This window comes from Mus caroli, chromosome 14 (assembly GCF_900094665.2).
Source record: "Mus caroli chromosome 14, CAROLI_EIJ_v1.1, whole genome shotgun sequence".
Classification (NCBI taxonomy): Eukaryota; Metazoa; Chordata; class Mammalia; order Rodentia; family Muridae; genus Mus; species Mus caroli.
Window position 1 is genome coordinate 55,993,262 of NC_034583.1, and position 23,026 is coordinate 56,016,287.

At 41.6% G+C, this 23,026-nt stretch overlaps 1 protein-coding gene across 10 annotated transcripts in view; it reads right to left on the reverse strand.

Annotated features, from left to right (window-relative positions):
- Hmbox1 (homeobox containing 1) overlaps positions 1–23,026 on the reverse strand; it is a 143,128-nt gene that overhangs the window by 26,887 nt on the left and 93,215 nt on the right. For all 10 annotated transcript variants that reach the window (XM_021181577.2, XM_029469105.1, XM_021181574.2 and 7 more), the window contains exons 5-6: positions 22,674–22,784; positions 13,313–13,466 (exon numbers count right to left, since the gene is read on the reverse strand). In XM_021181577.2, coding sequence (XP_021037236.1) covers positions 13,313–13,466; positions 22,674–22,784 — 265 coding nt within the window. The remainder of the gene's footprint in view (positions 1–13,312; positions 13,467–22,673; positions 22,785–23,026) is intronic.

Genomic DNA, 23,026 nt, shown 5'->3' on the forward strand with positions numbered 1-23,026 from the left:
TTCGAGGCCAGCCTGGTCTACAAAGTGAGTTCCAGGACAGCCAAGGCTACACAGAGAAACCCTGTCTCGAAAAACCAAAAAACAAAAAGTGCTCCTTTAGGCTGGTGAGATGGCTCAGTGGGTAAGAGCACCCGACTGCTCTTCCGAAGGTCCGAAGTTCAAATCCCAGCAACCACATGGTGGCTCACAACCACCCGTAATGAGATCTGACTCCTGGAGTGTCTGAAGACAACTACAGTGTACTTACATATAATAAAAATAAATAAATAAATATTTAAACGAAAAAGGAACCATGATTACCCAGGGGACAACTACAATACTGACCCACCTTTCTTCCCTGAGCAGCAGAGGATTAAATAAACTCTGGAGTACGGCCTCACTATACATAACAGCCTATATCTACAGTGGGATTCGCTTAACCTACATGCAGCAATACCTCTGCAAACACTATAGGTTATAGGCTTCCAACTAATTCCTTATCAGGATGTGAGATGCCAGTTTTTGGTTGACCACCTGCTCCTTGACAGCCAAGAATAAAAGGCATTGGTTACTCTCCTCTTTGCTGGTCCTAAGTTGTCTGGAAGAGGCAATTTAAGTGAGGAAGGATTGACTCTGGCTCATGGTTTGAGGGATACTGCAGAGCATGGTGGGGAAGGCATTAGGTGCTTGCTCACACTTTAGCAGACCAGTCAAAAAAGAGGAGGGAAGCCAGGCCGGGTTATAAACTTCAAGACCTATCCCCAAGAAATTCCTTTCCTCCAGCTAGGCCCCATTTTCTTTCTTTCTTTTTTTTAAAATTTTTTTATTAGATATTTTCTTCATTTACATAGGCCCCATTTTCTAACAGTTCCACAGCGTTCCAAAACACCACCAGAAGTTTGGGCCCATGGTATCAAACACATGAACCCAAGGGATGTTTTACATCCAGGTCATTAGAGATGGAGGCTCTTCTGGAGCTCTCAGGAAACACAACAGAACAGAGCAAACAGTACACTGGGCAGGTTCCCACTACAGTAAAGAAAAACAAGGTGGTCGTGAGGTCGTTTCTGCTGCTAAACTTTGGGGGCAGATTTTTGGGACCTGCTGGGAACAGGACTTCTGAGAGCCCACGGCTCCACTTAAAATTGAAGGCGTTCATGTTCTACTTAGGCAAAAGATGTGCAAATGTGTACAAAACAAAAAACAATACAGTGTCTCCTGGAGGCAAACCAAACAAAACCAGAGCGATATGGGGAAAAGTAACTCGGGCCCATTGGACACAGAATCTGTGTGATGCTGTACTATTCCTGGATTTAAACTAATGGAGAGTAAATGAATCAAAGTAGATTTGTGCTCTTGTAAAAAAGAAAGAGAGAGAGACAGACAGACAGACAGACAAGTAATTGTTGCACTTGACTGAGACAAGCAGCTTGACTGACTCTCATGACATCACCAAGCATCTGGCCCACGCTCCATTTTAACAATAAAGAAGAGAGTATGTAAGGGTGGTGTCTGGGTCTGCTGGCCCACGAACTTTCCAGAGGAACCACCAAAGGTGAGTGCTACACAGGCTAAGTCAGTAGACAGTGACATTTTGGAAAGTTTGCAAACTCTTGGGCATCCGGGCTGGCGAGTTCCTCTTGCAATCTGCTTCAGCTGCAGCCAGGCGGTAGCTGCACCTTTTGCCTTCTGTCCGGTTTTACAAATAGGAATCATGTGTGTCAGAGAGAACTGGAAGGTGATAGAGAATTAAGTTCCTCACACTCTGCCCACCAATAATGTATCATAATAGGAAGATCAACAAAAGAGGATTGATCAACTCATTGTTCCCTAGATGTTTTTTTTTCTTAGGGTCAATGCCAAGCGTTTGCAAAAAGGACATTCCTACTAAAAGAATAATGTGTGAGCCTAAAATGAGAACTGGTTTTCCAGGGAAATCAATTTTTTTTTAAATTCATACATAGCAAACCAAGTAAGTAAACTCTTAGAATTATGGTGGCAATAAAGTCTCTGCTTTTGGCCAAGATCTCGTGAAGAGTGAGGGTGTACTGGTCTCTGGTTATCCTGGCACTTCCTGAAGCCTAGCTTTTCACTTCTCATGCCTTGGGTTCGTGACCATTTTCAGTGATAGCCAAACTATCAGAGGGTAGGTAATGGCCTTTACTAGCCTTCTAAAAGGTAAGTTATAGAGAACCTTATCTCAAAACAATGCCCTCCCCTCTCCCCGCAAAAAAATAAAAAACAAACAAACAAACAAAAAAAAACCAAAAACCTTTTCTTTAAAACAACAATAAAAAGCAAGGAATTGTGAAGCACTCCTTAAATCCTAGCTCTAAGGAAGCAGAGGAAAACAGAACTCTCTGATTCTGAGGCCATTCTGGTCTACATACCAGTTAGTTCCAGGACAGCCTGGGCTATTGTAAGATCATATCTCAAACAAACAAACAAACAAAAGTGAAATTAGTTTCTGATACTATCTGACAGAACATATGCTGAAAGGCTGTTTAGCCACTGTGTACAGGTTTAACAAACTTCCAAGAGAAAACTAAACAGTAGGCTATTTTGGTGACAAGTCTGCCTAAGGATGATGGCTATATGACAGTCTCAAGAGTTAGAAACGAAGTCTGGGCTTTGGAGAAATACACTTTTTAAATATTATTTTACATGTATGTGTGCAGTGCCAGCAGAGGTCAGAAGAGGGCATCAGATCTCCCAGAGATGGAGTTAGTGTTGGCTGTGAGCTGGGACTCAAACCCAGGTCTTCTGCAAGAGGGAGCAACCTCTCCTGCCCTGACCTGAACTTCTAATGTATGGCATGTTATCAAAACAAGAGAACAGAATAATTTGAATGAGGCACTATATCATATTCAGGGTTTCTATGGTACATAGGTTTCCAAGTACAGTTTAAAGAGGACATACATTTTGTATGAAACTCAGCAGGGGGCTGATGAGATGGCTCAGGGGGTAAAAGTACTGACTACTCTTCTGAAGGTCCTGAGTTCAAATCCCAGCAACCACATGGTGGTTCACAACCACTCATAATGAGATCTGATGCCCTCTTTTGGTTCGTCTGAAGACAACTACAGTGTACCTATTTATAGTAATACATCTTTGGGCCAGAATGAGCAGGAACTGAGTGAGCAGGATAGACCAGAGCAAGCAGAGGTCCTTAAATTCAGTTCCCAACAACCACATGAAGGCTCACAACCATCTGTACAGCTACAGTGTACTCATATTCAAAATAAATAAATAAATAAATAAATAAATCTTAAAAAAAAAAAAAGAAACTCAGCAGGATATTTAAGCTTCTTCAACCAAAAGACAAGCAAGTAGAACACTTACTCCCAAGTCCATATCCTGCCACTGCCACAGCAAGCCCCATGAAAGCTGTGATCTTAGGTTCTAACACTCATTCCCATACTATAAGAGCCAAGATCGCCTTTGATCCCCTAGTATACAGTGTGTGTGTGTGTTCTCCTAGTATCTACCACAGGATGGATACAAAGTAATACCTGGAATATTTGAATCCTAAGAAGAAAACACTCACTTGTCTCCCACAGTTTTCAGTTAGTCACAAGCTGACCTCCATTTGTGCCAGTGTTTACACATCTAAAATTCATGTTCTGATGAAGCTGTCATACCTCACGATGACTCTCATGGTACCAAGAGTCACTAACTGTGCTGTTTCTTTGTAGACAATGGCTACAGAGGGCATGTGGAGCACAGGCTTTCTATTCTACTTAACTGTCAGGGACTAGAGAAATAGGGGTGCATCATTCTTGGTTAAAAATAACAACTGCTGCCAGAGCATCCACAAGAGAAAGGGAGACTTTTAATCCACCTCAAAAGCATCATGATAATTTCTCTTTCAGCTATTTCTGTTTGACCAGAAAGGAACTAGGAAGTATAATTTGCCAATTTTAAAATGCATTTAAGGACAGTTCATCTTCTTATTGGCTATGAGAAATGGATTGGGATAGCTTTACTTGTCAATAAGTGGCAAAGTTTTGTTGTTTTTCCTCAAATAGTCTAATGGATTGAAATGAGGTCATGTCCAGGCTCCTGCTGTCTCATGTAAATGCTAAGAACTTCCTTCTCCTTGCAGAGGCACAGGAGGAGCAGCTCATTACGTTCCACTCGAGTAATTCCACAAGGGTATGGGAGAGGAGAAACTCATTTTAAAATTCAGCCTCCAGTACCTATTAATTCCAAAATTTATAGTTTATCCCCCCAGCATTTCCTATTCTCAACCAGCGCTGACATCAGGAAGGATTTTGGGAAAGGAAGCCGAGCTGATGGCAAAACTATGTCGGGGAGGCAGAGGGCATGCGCTTTAGTCAGGGGGTCAGGAGCTCAACCCTGCCACCACAGCACCATGAAGAAGGAATGGAAAGACAACACTGAAGCACTGAGAGAGGGCTCTGAGTCACTTCAGTGGGGTAAGCTTAATCCTTCACTAGTACTTACCTTTGGATTGACATACAGCCTTAAAATTTTGAAGAAAATCAAAAGATCCTATACTGCTCTGTGTCTCCTCGGAGCCTGGCTCGTCTGGAGAAGACATGGGCTAACAGAGCCTAACCTTGCTGAGGCTGTGGGCTCTCCTTACCTACTCATTCAGTCACATTCTCATTAGCCTGGGAAGCATCAGCCTTCACGCCTAATGCCATGCAGCTTCTTTGCCTGCCGAGTCTAATAAAATGCTTGCCCGGAGCATATAAAACATGCCACTGAAATGCCGAGTAAAATACACTGGGCAGATGGGGGATAATTCTTTCTGGCAATGGTATTGTTAATAATTCTATCCCAGCAACGCACCTTACCTTAACACCAGGTTGTCAAGAAAACCAAATTTTGCAATTTTTATAAATAACAATGTCCCTTTATAATATGGGAGCAGAATCAGAAGATTTGTACAAGATTTAGCATGGCTGGATTGTCAAGTTACTCTCTTCCATGTCGGGCTCTGACTTCAGGAAGGAAGTATGGAAAGACTTTTCAACCAGTTTCAAATTTTAAATTCCTATGCTGTCCTGTAAATCAATCCCCTCTCAACCCCTAATCTTGAGTCATGGGCATAGAAAAAAAAAAAACCCAAAAAACAAAAACACTGCCCTTAGTTCGTATGTGGGAGGAAAGTGGAGTGCAGACATCTTGGAAAACAGACAAGGAGAGGGTGTGTGATTAGAACCCACTGCAGCAGGGATGCAAGTCAAAATGGCCAGAAAGCCAAGCTTGCAGTCGAGGGTGCAAGATCACTTGCCACTCTAGCCGGACTCAACAAATCCTCACAGCACTTCACCCCTGCCACTGACACGCCCTGCCTCCCCTCAACCCCTGAAGCATCCCGCTCACAACCGCAGGAAGCAGCTTCCGGGTTTCTGCAGTGTTTCCTCTCCCACTGTTCTGGTGGTCAAACTTTTCTGTGAGGGCAGCCCAGGTCCCACCCACTATCCACTGCTCACACAGAACCACAGAAGAGTGAACAGTGACATCTTCTCCCCGCACCTCCCCCCTCAAAAAAAACAAACAAACAAACAAACAAAAAAACCAGAAAACAAAAAACAAAAAAAGTGATGAAGTCTCCCAGGCTACCTATAAGATTCGTCAGGTGATCTTGTCTCAGCTTGACAAGCACCTAGAACAACTCGTAGGGACACATGTTCTGTTTGCATTGTTTTTATTTTAAAAGAAAGGCACAGCAGACTTCAACTGGTTGAAGCGACCACTTCAGAAATTTTCTGCTGAATAAAATCATCCTGAAAGTTATTAATTTATATTATTATTGTAATTTAGATTGATTGATTGATTTTAGGAGGAAGGTATGTGTGGAGGTCAGAGGTCAACCTGTATGAGTTGACCCTCTCCTTTTGCTATGTGAGTACCAGAGACCACACTTAGGTTGTCAGGCTTGGTGGTAGGGGACTTCAATCACTGAGCCATCTCATTGGCTCTAATTTCTTTTTTTATTTTGACCATGTAGTGAAAGGAAGAATACCAGCTATTTAGCATGCGTGTCCTTTAAACATTTAATAGGCACGAAATCACTGTACTCCTACAAATAGCTATCATCATGTTTTAATTTTTTTTTCACTTATTTTTATGGAGTGTGGGTGTTTTGCCTACATGTATGCCTGTGTAATATATGTATTCCCAGTGCTGCAGAGGCCAGAAGAGGGTGGCCCCCCCCCCTGGCATGGAGTTATAGACAGGTGTGAGCCACCATTTGGGAGATGAGAATGGAACCTCAGTCCTCTGAGACAGAAGCTCTCAACTGCTGAGCCATCTCTCCAGCCCCATGGTCTTACAATAGTCATTTTGTAGCAAGTGACCTGCCTATGGATACCTAGAACATATTTAGTATGTATTCCTAATTGCTATATCATCAAATACCAAAGAAAAAGAAAATACAAAAATATAAACTCAACATTTAAAGCAAATAATTTAAAATTTATCATGCCTCTCCACCTTCATCTTTCTGCACACACATCTTTCGCTTTATTACCCGTACTGTTACTACTGGTTTTTGAGATAGTCACCCTCAGCCGCCTAGGCTAGCCTGAACTTGGTATGCTTTCCGGGCTCCTGCACACTCTTAAGTGATCCTCCTGCTTCAGCCTCCTGCGTGCTGGGATGACAGGTTGGAGCTGCCATGACTCAGCCTGCCTTACACTTTGTCATGATAACACAACTGCTCCACCTGCTCCCCATCATCTCATTTACATTCCCTCAAGATTACTAAGCCAGGATCGTCCTTCGCTGTGGCATGCCACTTAATAAATTCACCGTTATTGATGGGGCCACTTGCTAAAAAGCAATCACACTTAAATGTAAAAATCTAAAACACACACTCATTCTTTTCTCAGTGTTACTAACTGGCCTCTGAGATCTGGGAGCTTAAGAGATATTCCCTTCAGCAGGCTAACTCAATTCAGCAACAAAACAATAATGAAGATGAAATATTCTTTGTGATTATAATAAAGTTTTAGGAACAAAACCAAAAATAAGAGAAGTCAATTTTTTCTAAGTAGTAAGTCATGAGTTTGTAGTTTTCTCATTTAATAAAAAAATTAGTAATTCTAAGAATCTACATGAAGTGCGAGGTGAACGATGAAGTCTTTGTCACTTCAGACCGTAACACTCTTGATAGTTCATTACCATACATCTGTAAACACTGACTTTGAGAGGACCTCTCACAAGCTGACTATCAGGACAGGCAGGAAAAGGGAGCTCTGACTGAGCTCATTCTCAGGGGTGACGGCTCCCCAGGGTTAGTCTGCTCATGGCACCCAGACATGCTAGCCTGCAGCTAGAGCACTAGTCTCTGCACATGATACTCTCCAGAACCCGCCTGGTGAAGAACTCACTGAAACCATAAGTAAAAAGAGACAGGCACGAGACTGATACCAAAACCTTACACTAACAAACTGTCCTGGGAAGAATTCCAAAATGCTAGAGACCAAGGGAATGAAAATACAGAACCCTCAAACAACATTCTAGAGACATGCTTTATAAGCCGATTCATCTCTTCCATACTAATTCTCCCAGGAGGCAATAACACACTCTGTAAAATGCATCTGTGTGTCAGACACGTCTCAAATGTAGATTATACGCACGTCAGGTTAAGGGCAGGGACACCAAGTTTAGAGCTTTGATTTAATTTGTGTTTGCCATAATACTGTGGCTGCAATGCTATTTTCGCTCACGACAGCAGTTATTCCAAGAACCTATTTTTGGATACTTGAATTTGGGGGGAAGGAGACACTTACTTTCAAGCTTGTTTTCCATGCTGATTCCCTGGCTTCTGGGGCAAGTATTTTAAATTAACTTCTTGGAGTTATTTATTTATTGGAGTCAAAAAGCCAAAATCCATTTTCCTTATAATTTCATGGTTCTATGTTTACTGGTGGGTTTTATTTTTGTTCTCCATTACTTATAGAAGATGAACATGGCAGAAACAACCCAAGAACAAAAACATATTACAGGTAAACTGGTCCATAAGAACAACAAAACCTGCGCAGATACATTCGTCTGTATCTTCCTGGCAGTCTTTCACTCACCGGACTACAAAGAACAGCAGGAAGTAACTGTCACGCTCCACGGCTCCAGGCAGTCACCACGCCCACCTGATACTGCTAGGTACTCTCACAGTTACTGCTGAGCCTGGTCAAGGCTTCCCCAAGCTTGTTGCTTTTTTCCCATCTTTCTTAACTGGGTTAAAGAACCTGTGGTGTGGCTTAGAAACTTCTATCTTCTTCCTTTGATATGAAACAGGAGTAGGAACAGTAGCCAGGCCTCATTCTCTGTGTTCTAGCCACAGACCCAAGACACACCTATTTCCCAAGGGACACCATGGCCAGATCCTGAAAGGCATATAGGGAGAATATACTGGGGCCTGCCTCCTAGGCTCCAAGCCTCCAGAAATCTAGTCCAGCTTACACGACCTCTTCTTCCACCGAAAGCTGTTTCTAATCTCTCTCTCCCCCCAACACTGCCCCATTACCGGAAGGGGGTTGACTGAATGAGTGAAGGGGCAGGTTTTGGAAAGTCCCAGTTTTCATCTCACACTATCTGCAGATATAGGCCTATCAAATGTACGTTTTCCATCTTGTAGATTTATAAACCTAAGCCTAGCTTTTTGGTAATATATAGCAAAAGTTTAATAAGTAACTAATCAAAGATTATCCAATAATGTCTTCCAAACTCTCCATTAAAATAGACAAATCTTTAAAACAACAAATACTGTACTAAACAGGAAACAAGACCAAATGTGCAGGTAAACAGGGATGCTCCTGATGGCGGACTAAACAACGCCTTCCTTCTTTATGTGAAGTTTTGTTAAGGTATGACTCACATGTGGAGCAATTTACATATCTGAAATGTGATTCTAGTATATTCATAAAAGCATAAAAGCAGTGTGCTCTTCAGCTGTTTCCTGGCCCCCAGACCTCTATCTTTCCTGGTCTGGGCCAGTGCCAAATATGTTCTTTTTCTACAAATTTGATTACTCTGGATATTTTCTATAAATAGAACCACATAATATTGCCCCTTGTAATAATCAATGATTCAGGGAGTCAGTACTGGAAAAGTGAAGTACACAGGACAGAGAATGCAATAAGGTCAGAAAAGGAAAAAAAAGCAATATTCACAACATTTTATACATCTGAATATGACTATCTACAATAAAGCACACACTGATAAGTCCTGGGGAAATGCATCCTTGCGGTGCTTTGGTATGGTGAGGTACTGGGGAAACTGCACACGCCCATGTCTCTGCACATACATGTTAGCAGGCTGTAGTTTGTGGACACTCTCCTGTAAGTGTTTTATTTTTCTCACTCAAATGTGAAGCAAGGTCACCACAAAAAAAAAAAAAAGATAGTTTTCAGAGGAAAAACGAAGTGTAAAATAATTTTAAGAAAGCGGAAAAGGTGAATCAGGAAGACACGGTATGAGTACCTGACAGAATTAAAAATCTCTCTGGGGTTCGAGATCATGAATTTAAAATGAGATAAATTAGCAGGGTTTTAAGTTTTTGTTTTTTTTTTTTCTAGCTACAATCAATCGCAAAAAAAAAAAGCAAAAACTGTGTAAGTTGGAAGATGTAAGCAGACGAGCCTGTACCTGTTCCTTGAGCTGTAAATAACTCACTGATGGTGTTCCCATGTCCAGTGCACTCTCTGACAGACACCTCAGATAACTTCCTACCTGACACTGGAGCAGCTTACTCTGAAGACGAACACTCTCAACAAGAACATCCCACTATTTCATCACACGCATCATCTCCATTCACCCTCAAATCTCCACTTACTGAGGTCCTAAGTTCCTAATGATTCCCATATGGGTTGACTGGGGAGCCAGTATCAAACCTTGTCTAACTCTGAGTTCATCTTCTTTTACTCTATCATTACACTTAAATCTTCAGGTTAGAAACATAAGAACTGGTGTCTGGAGATGCTGACACTGGATGTCTGTCCAGTGGTACAGACACTGTCCTCAGTGGATGCCTGACCATCACCAAGCTAAGCTCCTTCTATGTTCTCTGCTGCTGTCCTTCCATGCTCCTCCTACAGCTAGTTATACTGTCTTTCCTCACACTCCTTTCTGATAGTTATGCCTTTTTATTTATGCTATCCCATTGTCTTTTTACTATCATCCAGCTCTCCTCACTCAGGCACAGGTTACTCTGACAGCCTTCTAATCTGGCCTCCTATGAGTCACTCATAATATTACCATGTCCAGAGCAGACACATTTACACACAGACTAATGGTTACATAGAGCTAAGAGGGATGGGAGGAAAAGAATGGTTTCCATTAGATCCCAAGGTTCTGGGGGCACAGTGACAGTATTGTAAAAGTAAGCGTGGTGACACTTACGTGACTATAGGTACATTCCAGCATTAAACAAGTGGGCTCTATCTCAATGAGGTTGTTTCTTTTAAGTACAAGTACATTGTGTGTGGCAATATGACAACATGGTAGCGATGCCTCTCTCAGCCACGTTCACGTGGGTCCCAGGGATTGACCTTGGGGCATCAGGCTTCACAGCAGGTGCTTACCCGCTCAGCCATCTCAGTGGCCTTTTCATTTTCTATACTTACTTACCCAAACCACTACAGATACATTCAGGCTTCTGCCAGGATTCTGATACTATTTTGTATTTCTGTCAGTAGAAACAGGAGTGTGGCTCTAAAAGGCAAACCATAGGTAACTGCCCAGACATAGCCCGGCTCTCTTCCATAGGAGCTGCTGTTTTGCATTTCCACAGAAATGGATGAAAATGCCACTTCTGCGGAGCCTAATCAAGAGAAAACTTTGCCAAATTGTTTGCCAGTGTGACAGGTGAAGGATGGGACCTCAACAGAATTTTAATTCAACTCACTCTTGATTCAGAGTAAGTGTTTTTGCTGGGATGCGGTGATTTACACCTGGAGACTGGTCCAGGAGGCCTGCCATGAGCTGGGGACTACCAGGGCTGAGTGGACTGAGTCTCAAGGACAGCGGAAACAAGGGAGAATAGCAACCATCATCTTGGAACTTTACCTGTGCTCAGGAAGCCTGTGCATTACTTTTGTCCTGGTCCCTTTCGTCCCTCTTTCTGTCCAGCGGTTGGTCTTACCTTACTTACGAGCTCTCTCTATTAATGTAGGGTGATACCTTTCTACTTTGTTAGCTTTACCCCAGACTTTCTTTCCACCTATATTTATCCATCATTTCACGCCTGCTTTTGGATTATGAGACTCCGTTAGGAAACATGTCTCCCACTTCCAGGATACAAAAGGATAATTTATGTTTTCTTCTATGTATATAAATTCACTTCTCTGATTGATTTGAAATTCATCTTGCTGTATGTGAGGAATGGAATAGTTTTGGACTTTTATCCTATGCTAACATATTTGAATAAGGCTTACTTGACTGGGCATATGTATTTATCCAAACATTCAGTCTATGCCAAAAAGCATGATGCTACTCTAAGGCCAGGTGACTTCATGTTCCACTTCTGCGAATACAAAGCTCCATTTTTGGAGGGTGCAGATCATCTAGACAATTGCCACTCAGTGCTTTGAAAGGCTTTCAGCATTTCTGATCGGTCAGGCCTGAGCCACACCTTCTCTAGCTGTGCCAGGTAAGATGAACCGAAGCCAGAAAATACCGAGTCCTAGGGTGAAGATATTAAATTAAAGTTAAGGTTAAAAATACGTTAGAACTAAACAGGAACCTTACAAAAGGATAAAGTGTTGTGCATCCTTTTGACTAAAATTTAGCCAGTGCAATTCCATGAAAGAAAACTCAGAAGTAAATGGAGCCCCAGCCGAAGCCTTAGGTCCCACTCTAAAGTCCATCAGGAGTCATGTGCTTTCTGTTATTTGCACAGTATCATTTACTATTTGCATGTTCTCAATGGTCAATCCTTTCTCATACCAACTTTATGTGATAAATGCACTTTGGAATATTTGTGAAAAAATTAACTGATTGCATTATTGGTATAATTAAAATCCACACTAGGCACAAAGAAATATCAAAATGTATTCTGTTACCAGAGAAAAATATACAATGTTGTGACTCATTTAAGTTAGGCATTGTTTTTATTCTCATCTGCTATGTAGAAATTTGAAACAAACTTTCGGAAAGAATTAAACTTCACAGAAGAGGGAAATGGAGCAGAGTGCAATCAGACCTCCAGAACACTGAAGTCTTCCCCTTACACTGTGGTCAGTCAGGAAGACACTGGCTTATTACTGAGAATATGGTCTCCTCTTAGCTACAGTCAAGAGTGAGGGAGAGACAGTTCCATTGTGGCTACCTAATTCACCTCACATATGCCATCTGACCTCCAGCACTGCAAATCCTGTCCTTCCTCAGGCAGTGAGGTCAATGCACTGGGAAACAGGGAAAAGAGAGAGCAAACACCCTGGGTAACATATTGTCGGCTACTGACATTTTCATTTTGAAGACAAGAATGATACAGTTTTGGTCTCTGACTTGATCAGAGCCTGATCAGGTTTCTGGGACTTCTAAATCTCCATCAAATGCTCCGTCCAGGATGCTACACTTGTGGTCGGATTAGGTAAGAATAAACTCTGTCGCTGTCAACATCTCCAACAAATCAGAATCCTGTATATATCACTTATGCTGGAAAGTGGGGGCTCCTTAAAGGACAGTTCTACTGTAGAATATATACTAAGTATGTTATAATAATCATGTATTTATACCATGTCAGATGGGGAAAATGAAGCTGTCAAAAGTACTGAAACCAGACACGGATCAGATTCTATTACACATAGTTTGTAACCTTTGGGAATCCATTCAGAGACTGACCGTCTTCTGCAGGAAAGTGAATCTCAGAGCTCTCCTATACTGTTCAACACAGGAGAATCAAGCTGCACAGAGGCTCTTCAAGGTCATGGAAAGATATACATTTATAAATACTATCTTTAAGCTGGGTGGTGGGGGTGTATGCCCTAATCCCCGCATTAGAGAGGCAGAGGCAGGAGGATCTCTGTGAGTTCGAGGCCAGTTCGAGGTGTACAGAGTGAGTTCCAAGAGAGCCAGGACTACACAGAAAAACCTTATCTCAAAAACAACAGCAGAAACAACAAAAGCCCTAAGAATGTTAACTCTATAAAGACTGTCACCAGGCAGCAGGCAGAGGACAAAGTGAAGCTGCAAACTCAGCTGGCAGACACTAGCTCCAGCTTTGTGAGCTTTCTTATCTCACCAACACAGCAGTCCTAGTATCTCACAATACCCGCAGAGCTAGAATCTGGACTTCAGATTATCTTTTAGAAACGAAACTGGACTGCCAAGTGTTTCACAATACTAGGAAACCTACCTTTCCATGACAGCTAGGCACTCCTTTCTCCAGGTAAATCTACTCCCTCGTCGAAGCCGGAAGGTTCCAGGTGTGGCGGAGACTGGGGGAGGTGTTTGTCTCCATTCAGGGTCCTCTATTGGAATGGGGGCAGGTCTCATACTTAACGTAGCCCCTGGAATAAACAAGACATTTTTTTTTAAGCAAATATCTCACAATTTAAAAAAAATCAGTATTATGAAGATACCATGAAAACAAGACAACGAGCTGAGTATGAGCTTTCCTTTGTTCACTGAAACAAGATATTTAATATTCTTATTTTTAAAAGCATGATAAAGGAGTTGGAAAGGTGGCTTCGTGGTTAGGAGCACTGATTTTTCTTCCAGAGGTCCTGGGTATTGCCCAGCACCTTAATGACAGCCAACAACCATCTGTAACTCCAGTTCTAAGGGATCCAATGCCCTCTTCTGGCCTTTCCTGGCTCTGTACACACATAGTTCACAGACATACACGCAAGCAAAACACCTATACACACAAGATAAAAAAATGACCATAGGAAAATCCTGAAGAAGTAAAAGTCTCTTTTTTGAAAAGCCCATGAGAGTCACCACACCTGTTACCTTCCCATCTGCTTTCATGTGTCCCTCAGTTCCTTTAGTGCACTGCATACAAAGCATGAGACCTACCTCCTGCAGGACTGGACTTTCCCCTTAAGCCTTTGTTGAAATCCCTATACTAGGCCAGATGTGGTATACACCTTTAATCCCACCACTTCCAAGTCAGAGGCAGAGGGATCAGAGTTATTAAGGCTAGCCTCAGCTACATGAGACACTGTCTCAAAAAGAAAAACGTCATCTAATACAACAGCAAAGGAAATAAGATGACATTTTACAAGCCTTCAGTGAGTAGGATTCAGTCGTTATAGGTTCATTGCCTACTAATAATCCCATATTCATCAGGGCAGTGGTGGCTTGTGCCTTTAATCCCAGCACTTGTAAGGCAGAGGCAGGCAGGTTTCTGAGTTCAAGGCTAACCTGGTCTACAAAGTGAGTTCCAGGACAACCAGGGCTACACAGAGAAACCCTGTCTCGAAAAAACAAAAAACAAAAAAATTAAAATCCCATATTCTTTCACTTCTCAACTATAACAACTTCAATCTGAGAGAATTTACTAATTTAGACTAGCTTTTCTCAAAAAGCTTCAGGCAGTTATAATTCACTAGTTCTTCATCTATAACATGCCTTTTTCTGTGGCTTGCTCTGGACTTGAGACTAGACACAAACCAGAGAAGCCATTGTCTCAGGCTTGTGTGGACTTAGCTCACAGATCGGAAGAAAGAGTAACGCTTCCCCAGAGGGCTTTGCCTCCGGCTCCTCGTTTACTACATACACTGATAATTCAGTTTTTCCAAACATAATTACAGTGATATCACTCTTCTGATTAAAGTCTTCAGGACGTTCCCTCTGACTACAGTTTAATGTAAACTTTTTTCCTTTCTTTTTAGACAAGAAGTAAAGTACCCCAGAACTCCTGCTTCCACCTCTCAAGTATTAGAGTATGGGCATGCTTCACTATATCTGACTTCTCAAAACTCTTAATGATATGTCCTGGAAAGGCAGGTTAGATTCAAGGGGTTTATGTATATATGAATACATGTTACTCTCACACAGTGAACACATTTTGTTCATGATAAGAACTGTTTTCTATCATCTCATCAGGTAGCACCATGGATAATATCTCTATTTTAATACACCTATATTCCCCCTTCTCCCCTCCCCCTTCCATGGAAACCCTTTCTGAGACAGGGCTGTACTATGTTGCTTGGGCTAGCCTGTAATGCCTGACTTCAACAGTCCCTTCTGCTTTAGCATCCCAGGTAGCTGGAACTAAAGGTACGCAAAATGTGGGCCTAGCGAAACCCTCTTCTCAAAGGCAACATCTTTATTTGTATTTTCTTGGATGTAGACCAATGGTTTAAGCCTATTTTGTCCTTTTCAAACATACTATCTTTCTGTTTCTCCCTTATTAGTAAATCTCTTCTTCAAATGGCAAGTTAAAATATCTCAGATTCACTTCATCTTTAATTTTCCTACCTCCCTGCAGATAATACACAGCCAATCCATACTCAAATTTCATTAATTTTACATTCAAAATAAATCCAGTATAAAAGTCTCTTTTTATATGTAATGCTGATTTAACAGCGTCATCTCTCACAACCATAACTGCCCAGGGCAGTTATATACTCTCAACAAAGGCATGTGGGTAGCCAGAATCCAAGGGCTCCATGGGTCCTTCCTTGACTCCTGGTAGCTGTGCCTTGTGCAGTGATTTCCCACTCTGTACTCATGACTGTGATCAACAGCATGTGGCAGTGAAAGCAAGTCTCCTAAGAACTCAAACACAAGGGCATCTTTCTTTGGTTTCTTTTTCAGATCACTTGCTCAGAGAGGAGTTGCTAGGTGAGAATAGATGCTGGGGTTCTTGAGGAACTGCTGTCTCGGGCCATAAGGCAGTAAGGAATAGGGATAGCCAACATCCATGTGAATGGACCGTCCAGTTCCTGTGACTGCAGCCCTGACTGACAGCTTGACTAAGGCTCATGAAGATGTTTCTCCTGGATTCCTCATCTCTAGAAACAGGAAATAAATCTTTGTTGTGCTAACCTACAAAAATGCAGCATGGTTTGTACCACAGCAGATAATTAATATAGGTCATTGCAACCATGTCCAGTTGTTATTTCATCCTCCCAAACACTAAGCTTGGTATTTATTCAAGTGCACCAATTTGGCAGAAAAAAAAAATCCCTTTAAGATAAAGGGAGGCAGAGGCAGGCGGATTTCTGAGTTCGAGGCCAGCCTGGTCTACAAAGTGAGTTCCAGGACAGCCAGGGCTACACAGAGAAACCCTGTCTCNAAAAAAAAAAAAAATACTAATAGTGGAATGAGCACCTTTTCTGTTTGCTTCTATTCTGCTATTGTCAGTCTGACTTTTGTTAGTCTCTGATCCTTTTTCTATTGCACTATAGATTTTAACTGAGTGCAGATGCAACATCAATTATTAGTCACATAGCTGCAATCATTTTTTCACTTGTCATCTGCTGTATCTTTGTTTATGGTAACTTTAAAATCCTAATTTATGATATAAGTTTGTAAGCCTTTACATGCAGTCAGGGGCATGAATCTTTTGTATCAAGGCTTAAATCTGTTCCATTATCATCAGTGAGTTTACATTTCGTATGTCATGGCCAATGCCTTTATGAAAAGGGTTTGGGGACTCAGCAGTTACTAGCCCTGGTTGTGTTCCCGGAGCACCCAGGTTTAGTTTCCAGAACCTCCTGAGCGGCTCACCACTATAATTTCAGTTCCGGGATATCTGATGGCCTCTTCTGGCCTCTCTGGGTACTAGATTTGCAAACGGTGCACAGAAAGAAATACATGCTGGCAAACCACTCAATCAAATAAATCAATAAACAAATAAATAAAAAGTTTACTTTATCCAAATAATCAGAGCCTGGTTCAAAGTCTTTCCTATTTTTACCAGAGCAAGCAAGGTTTACAGCACACAGGAAGAAGAGTCTAGGATAAAAATTTACCTATTTAAAAGTATGTAAATTTTGTTCCGAAAAGAAAAACGTCCAAAACAACCAAGCTAACATCACAGCAGGTCAAGATGGAGGCAGACACAGAACAGAGAAGGCCATGGGCTTTCTTACCCCCACGTTTGCCCTGGTGAAGGGATGGAGAGGTTCAGAGTAGAGGGATGGGGAGAAGAGAACACAAGAGCAGTGAGCTCCAGTGTGGGCTGCTAGAGCTGTGGCTTGTTCTCAGGCAGGCATGCAAGTTAACAGAGAGCAGACTCCTAAGAGGCTAAAGGAAACAGACCGCCGATGTACAAGAGAAATCCCTTTTTGATATTGGGATTTACTGTTAATAATATCAATCTTTAAAAATATTCTGCGGGGGCTGGCAGTTTATCGGCAGTTAAAAGCACTGACTGCTCTTCCAGAGGTCCTGAGTTAAAATTCCAACAACGACATAGTGGTTAACAACCATCTGTAATGGAGTCTGATGCCCTCTTCTGGTGTGTCTAATGACAGTGATATACTCACACAAAATAAATAAATAAATCTTTTTAAAAAGTTGTATTTAAAAAATAAATATATAAAAAAATTCTGTATTGTCTAGACTTCCTATAAGAATTTAGATTAAAATAAAGTTGGTCAGAAAGGAAGGAAAAAAATAAAGTGAGAAAAGGGGGATAAAACCCCAAGACAATAGAGTAGTGACATAGTGACCTTGAAAAAAAAAATCAAGTCTACTTATATATAGAAAGCTGAAACCAAATAACTTTAAATCTGTAAGTATTTTTAACTTTAAAAATACCATATTAATTTTAAAGTTTTTTTTCTTTTCTTGCTCCATTTCTTTATCAAAGTAGCAGTCATTCAGAATAGCACAAGGAGCCAGGAAGGCATGGTAGCTAGCTGCCTGGAACCCAGCCTGGGAATTTGGAGTTGGCGATCCCCAAAGCAAGCCAGGTAGCAAGACTAGCTCTTGGTTCTATAGAAAAACAGGCATTTTCTTATAAATGTTGTCATAAGAAACAAGATCAAGTCCATGTGATTAGTTTCCATCAGCTTGTTTTATTTGTAAGACTTAGCAGGCTTTGGGATGTGCTGGGAAATTCTGATGGGCCTGTTTATCAGAGAATCATGTTGTATCTATAGATACTGGATTATCAATAAAAATAACCCTACTTTCCCTTGCTGAGTTTATGTACAGAGAACCTTGTAAAGGAGAGACTTGTAATAACCCAGAATGAATCTAGAGGCAAGAAGCTGAAAGAAGTATTTCACTAGAGAAATGCAACCCGACGTCATTTAACGTAAGCAAAGAATCTACAAACACAGCCGACTTGTTTGCCAGGCATCTATCTCTCCAGCAGAGAAAAGTCAGCTTTTCATTTTGCAGTTTGCCTTAATTTTACATTTTTTTCTCAAAGTGTATGTGACAATAAGATGATGCTATTTACATTTCTCTGATAACCTGTCTGCTAGACAGAGGGAAGATTATGGTATTAGCAAACTACCTCCTCATAACCCCACCAAGGCTTACTTCCTACAAATTGCTTCAGGCAAGCTGCAGGACCACACCTCAGGAACCTGGCAGCTCTCTCTTGGTATCTTAACATGAACAAAATTCACTTTCACATCTCTTCTCTCTCTCTCTCTCCTTCCTTCCTTTCAGTACACATTATATGTATATTTCAAACACAGACAACAGTGTCTAAAATTCAGAAAGCCACAAAAGGGTTATCATTCAATGGTAAAATGCCTGCCTTGAATGCACAAGGTCCTGGATTTGATCCTAAGCTCTGCAAAACAAACAAACAAAAAACCCAGAGGTTAAATAATTAAGTCTTTCTATGTCTCCCCAAACCAACAGCATCCCCCTTCGAAGCTGATCTAAACTAGAATCCCCAACAGCTTTTATACGTACAAAAATCTAAACAGTGTGTGTGTGTGTGTGTGTGTGTGTGTGTACCCTGGATACCAATAGTAATGTAGTATAAATTGTCTCATATCTTATATTTTAAACTTCCGTATGCTGTTTCACTGCATGCAAATATAATTCATACAAAACATAACTACAATGCTCTACGATATTCCCTTGTAGAGAACTTAACTACTTCTCGATGAGGCGATTCTACTGACTTGTAAAGAAGAACATAAGGCACTCTAAGCAACCATTTAAAAGGCAGAGAGAAAAGAACCTTAGGCACCATCCTGTATTCAAAGATTACAGCAACTCCAAAGCACCCACAGAAGGAGAAACACCACCATTCTTTAGACAGAACCAAAGGCTGTTTTAAAGTCAACAAAGATGCACCAAGGAAGAATCCTATGCCACATTACCTCTTAGATTAAAGGTGAAAGGACAGAAAATCTTACTGATGGGTAAGATTCAATTATTATAAATACAACAGAACTACCATTTGACACTTACCAACATCCCTTTTTCTTTTTTAACTGCTTGTAAAATATACAGAAAAAAATGGAAGGAAATGGGTATAGACTGGGGTTTTAAACAGGAGAGAGCGATGCAACTTGTATGGGAAGCCAATGTCTGCAAATGGGGGAACTCATCCTTGACAAGAGAGACTGCCTGTGCAGAGGGCCGCTCCCAGTGAGCGCTGTTAGTCTTTTCCTGTGCACTGGGTGTTCTACACGCTAACTTCTTTCAATGTCCCTCGGAGCTGGGTGGGCCTAGCTCAGGTTCCTACATACATTTAATTGGGAAGTAAGATGAAAAACAAAACCAAAACCATTCCAAGGCTGCAAGCTGGATTCTTAGCAGGAGTCCCAGTGAGCCCAAAAATGCCGGGGCGGCTCTTTCCTGTTTCCAGTGAAGTCATTATGTCAACAGCTTCCACCCTGCCCCAAACTGAGTAGAGCCCTAAACCCCAGTGTGGGAGTTCAGCTCAACAACCATTGGTCTCTATGCGAGTTCTGTCCTAGGTACTAAATCCTCAGGTAAGCACAGTTCCTCACGGAGCTAGATGAACCCTCCCTATCAGGCTGTGTGTCTCTGAAGCACACCACACTCCAAGTCTCCTTCCTTCTTCATCTGGCTAGCACTGCAAATCACTGGCTTTGGATGAGTCACAGGAGAAGGAGACTCATCCTCAAGAGACTACTTAGCATCCAGTCTGACAACAAACTGCTTCAAGAATAGAGTAGGATTGTGCTGGCCTCATATGGAAGCAGCAGACCTCTGAGCACTTGAAATGGAGTTGGTGGGAAACCGTGCTATAAGTGTAAAACACCTACTGATCTCCAAAGAATGTGGATAAGAGGTAAAACAGGGAGTGGCCATGTTTCAATTTTCAAAATGAAAATGAAGCACTGATGTGACAGGTGCTAACACCCATCATTGCTGTGAATTTTCAGGTTCTTTCTGAAACGTGGCTGCCTAAAAACACGAACCCCCCGTGGCACTGGGGCTGCAGCCCCCGAGAACAGTGCTGCCTGGAACAGTAACAGTAACAAGAACAGAGGCACTTCTTCAAGAGATCTGCTTACGCTTTTAGACACTGCTAGAAAAATATGAAGGGAAAATGTCAGCCGATCCATGTTGAAGGAGTGATAAGATTATCTCATTTTGGAACAGCCGGGCGTGGTGGCACACGCCTTTAATCCCAGCACTCGGGAGGCAGAGGCAGGCGGATTTCTGAGTTCGAGGCCAGCCTGGTCTACAAAGTGAGTGCCAGGACAGCCAGGGCTACACAGAGAAACCCTGTCTCGAAAAACAAAAAACAAAAAACAAAAACAAAAAAAAAGATTATCTCATTTTGTTTTATAAATCTCCCAGGAAGAACTGACTGAGCAACGATCTTCAAGGGAAGCTGAGACTGCCTAACACAGGACAGAGTATTTACCGCCACACAGACTCCTCAAAATGCAAAGCAAAGGTATTGTCTCCACCTTAACAGCGCCATCAAGCTTGGACATGAGCAGTGCCACCACGTGACATGCTTTATGACGCACGACAACACGGACCTCTTACTGTTCACACTGTATTTTCACTGAGGAAAATATACAGCACAATTGTACACACAATTGTACTTGTACTGCTATTTCCTTATTCCTACCACACATTTCTCTATCAATCCATTTTATTTTTGTTGCATCTCAATGTAAATTGATGTCATTTCGACAGATCCCTTCCTAAAAAAAAAAAAAAAAAATCTATGCACTATTTCTGACAAAAACACTCAACCTGAATCTAATGGAGCCCTTAATTCTGACTCTCACTGTATAGGCAATACAGAAGGTGCTTTCTCCTTGGGTATTGGATCTGCTTCTTAAAGGAACAGTGTCCTTTTTTAAAGTATTCAGATTGTTCATGCTCTGTGTGAGAGACATAGCTTGTAAGCTTTTATTTTTTTAAATCTAAGTTCCTTTTTTTTTTTTTATTTCTATGAGTATACTGTAGCTGTTTTCAGACATACCAGAAGGGGGCATCAGATTCCATTACAGATGGTTGTAAGCCACCATGTGGTTGCTGGGAATTGAAAACTCAGGACCTCTGGAAGAGCAGTCAGTGCTCTTAACCTCTGAGCCAGCTCTCCAGCCCCAAATAAATCTTTAAAAATATTAGTGAACAGCAAAAATGTTCACAATTGTTGTATCTAAGAAAATTAAATGAAAATAGCTGGGTACCTTACTGGTCTTTTTAAATGTCTATATATTTGTAACATTTCAAAAGAGAAAACAGGGGAGAATAGAATAGAGTCTAGACTTTTTTTTTTTGGTTTTTGGAGACAGGGTTCCTCTGTGTAGTTCTGGCAGTCCTGGAACTCACTCTGTAGATCAGGCTGGCCTCCAACTCAGAAATCTTCCTGCCTCCACCTGCCTCTGCCTCTCGAGTGCTGGGATTAAAGGTGTGCGCCACCAGGCTCGGTTTAGACATTTCTTTTCTACAGATTGCTACTATTTTGTTTTGTCCTACCAGGGCCTTTTGGGTTGAGAAAAGAAACAAACCAGCAACACCCCCGGCTCCCCAGCCCCACAAAGCACTTGAATGCAGTGCTATGTGGTTGCAGCTCAGGGTCAATGCTGCTGCATGCAACACCTCACCTGCTGTGCCTGCAGGCTTTGCGCACTGCACCTAGACATAAATGTTATACCAACAAGGATCACTACATCATAACCTGTGCACTGTGCAGCCCGAGACAGACACTCTCATGAATCATATTTTTCTTGATCTATCACTTGTTACAAGTATCTTGGAATAAATGATGCCTATTCTTGGCAACTCCAGACACCAAGACTGGTGATCTTTTCTCTTAAGATTTCATCTATTTTTCAATCTAATGCTGCTCCCGGAAGCTATGTGAATGGCTTCACCTTAAAAGTCTAAAATATATTTATTACCCAAGTCACAAGCATTAAAAACACAAAAGCATTAGAAGAGATCATTGGAACAGTACAGTATGAACTCAATAAAAATATTAAATACATACCAATTAACATAATGTTTTTCTAAAAGAAAAAATGGGGGGGAAAAAGTACATTTTTTATGTGTGCACCTTCAGTTGAAGACAAAGGGGCCAGCCACCGATGCTGTGGCCATTCTTCCAAATGGTGCCTAGGAAAATCACCAAACCTGGAAACCAAAAGGCAGCTGAGAAGAAGTGAGCGAGCCCCTTGTTAATAGAAACCTCAACATAATTACAACCACGGCTTAGGCTTCCCACTTGCCTACTTGCATAAAGGAAAATAGTAAAGCATGAAGCCAGTTTCCTGAACAACTTAGCACATGGGCTCACTGACATAGCTTTGCTTTTCCCTTTCGGCACAATAAGTGACAAGGACACTTACCAGGGTTTGTCTTCTCAAGTTGATACCATCGGTAGAACGCCCTTTTCTTCTGCTCACTCAGATCTGATCCCTGCTGCAGCAGCCAGTGAGAGATTCGACTCTGACTGATTCCTACAGAGAAAGAAAAATAGCTCTTGATGGGGCACTGAAATCCTAGTCAAGGTAGTGAGGGCTCTGCTGGTTTTAGTTACTCGGTGATTATTTACATGACTGTGAGAAGCTGTAACTTGAAAAAACTCCTTGAGACTAGCCTGACCGTACTGACATATGCCAAAATGACCTATGAGAAATCAAACATTTTATCAACAAAGATGTTATAGTGCCTTCTAAAATGAATCTGCAAGCTGAGTCCA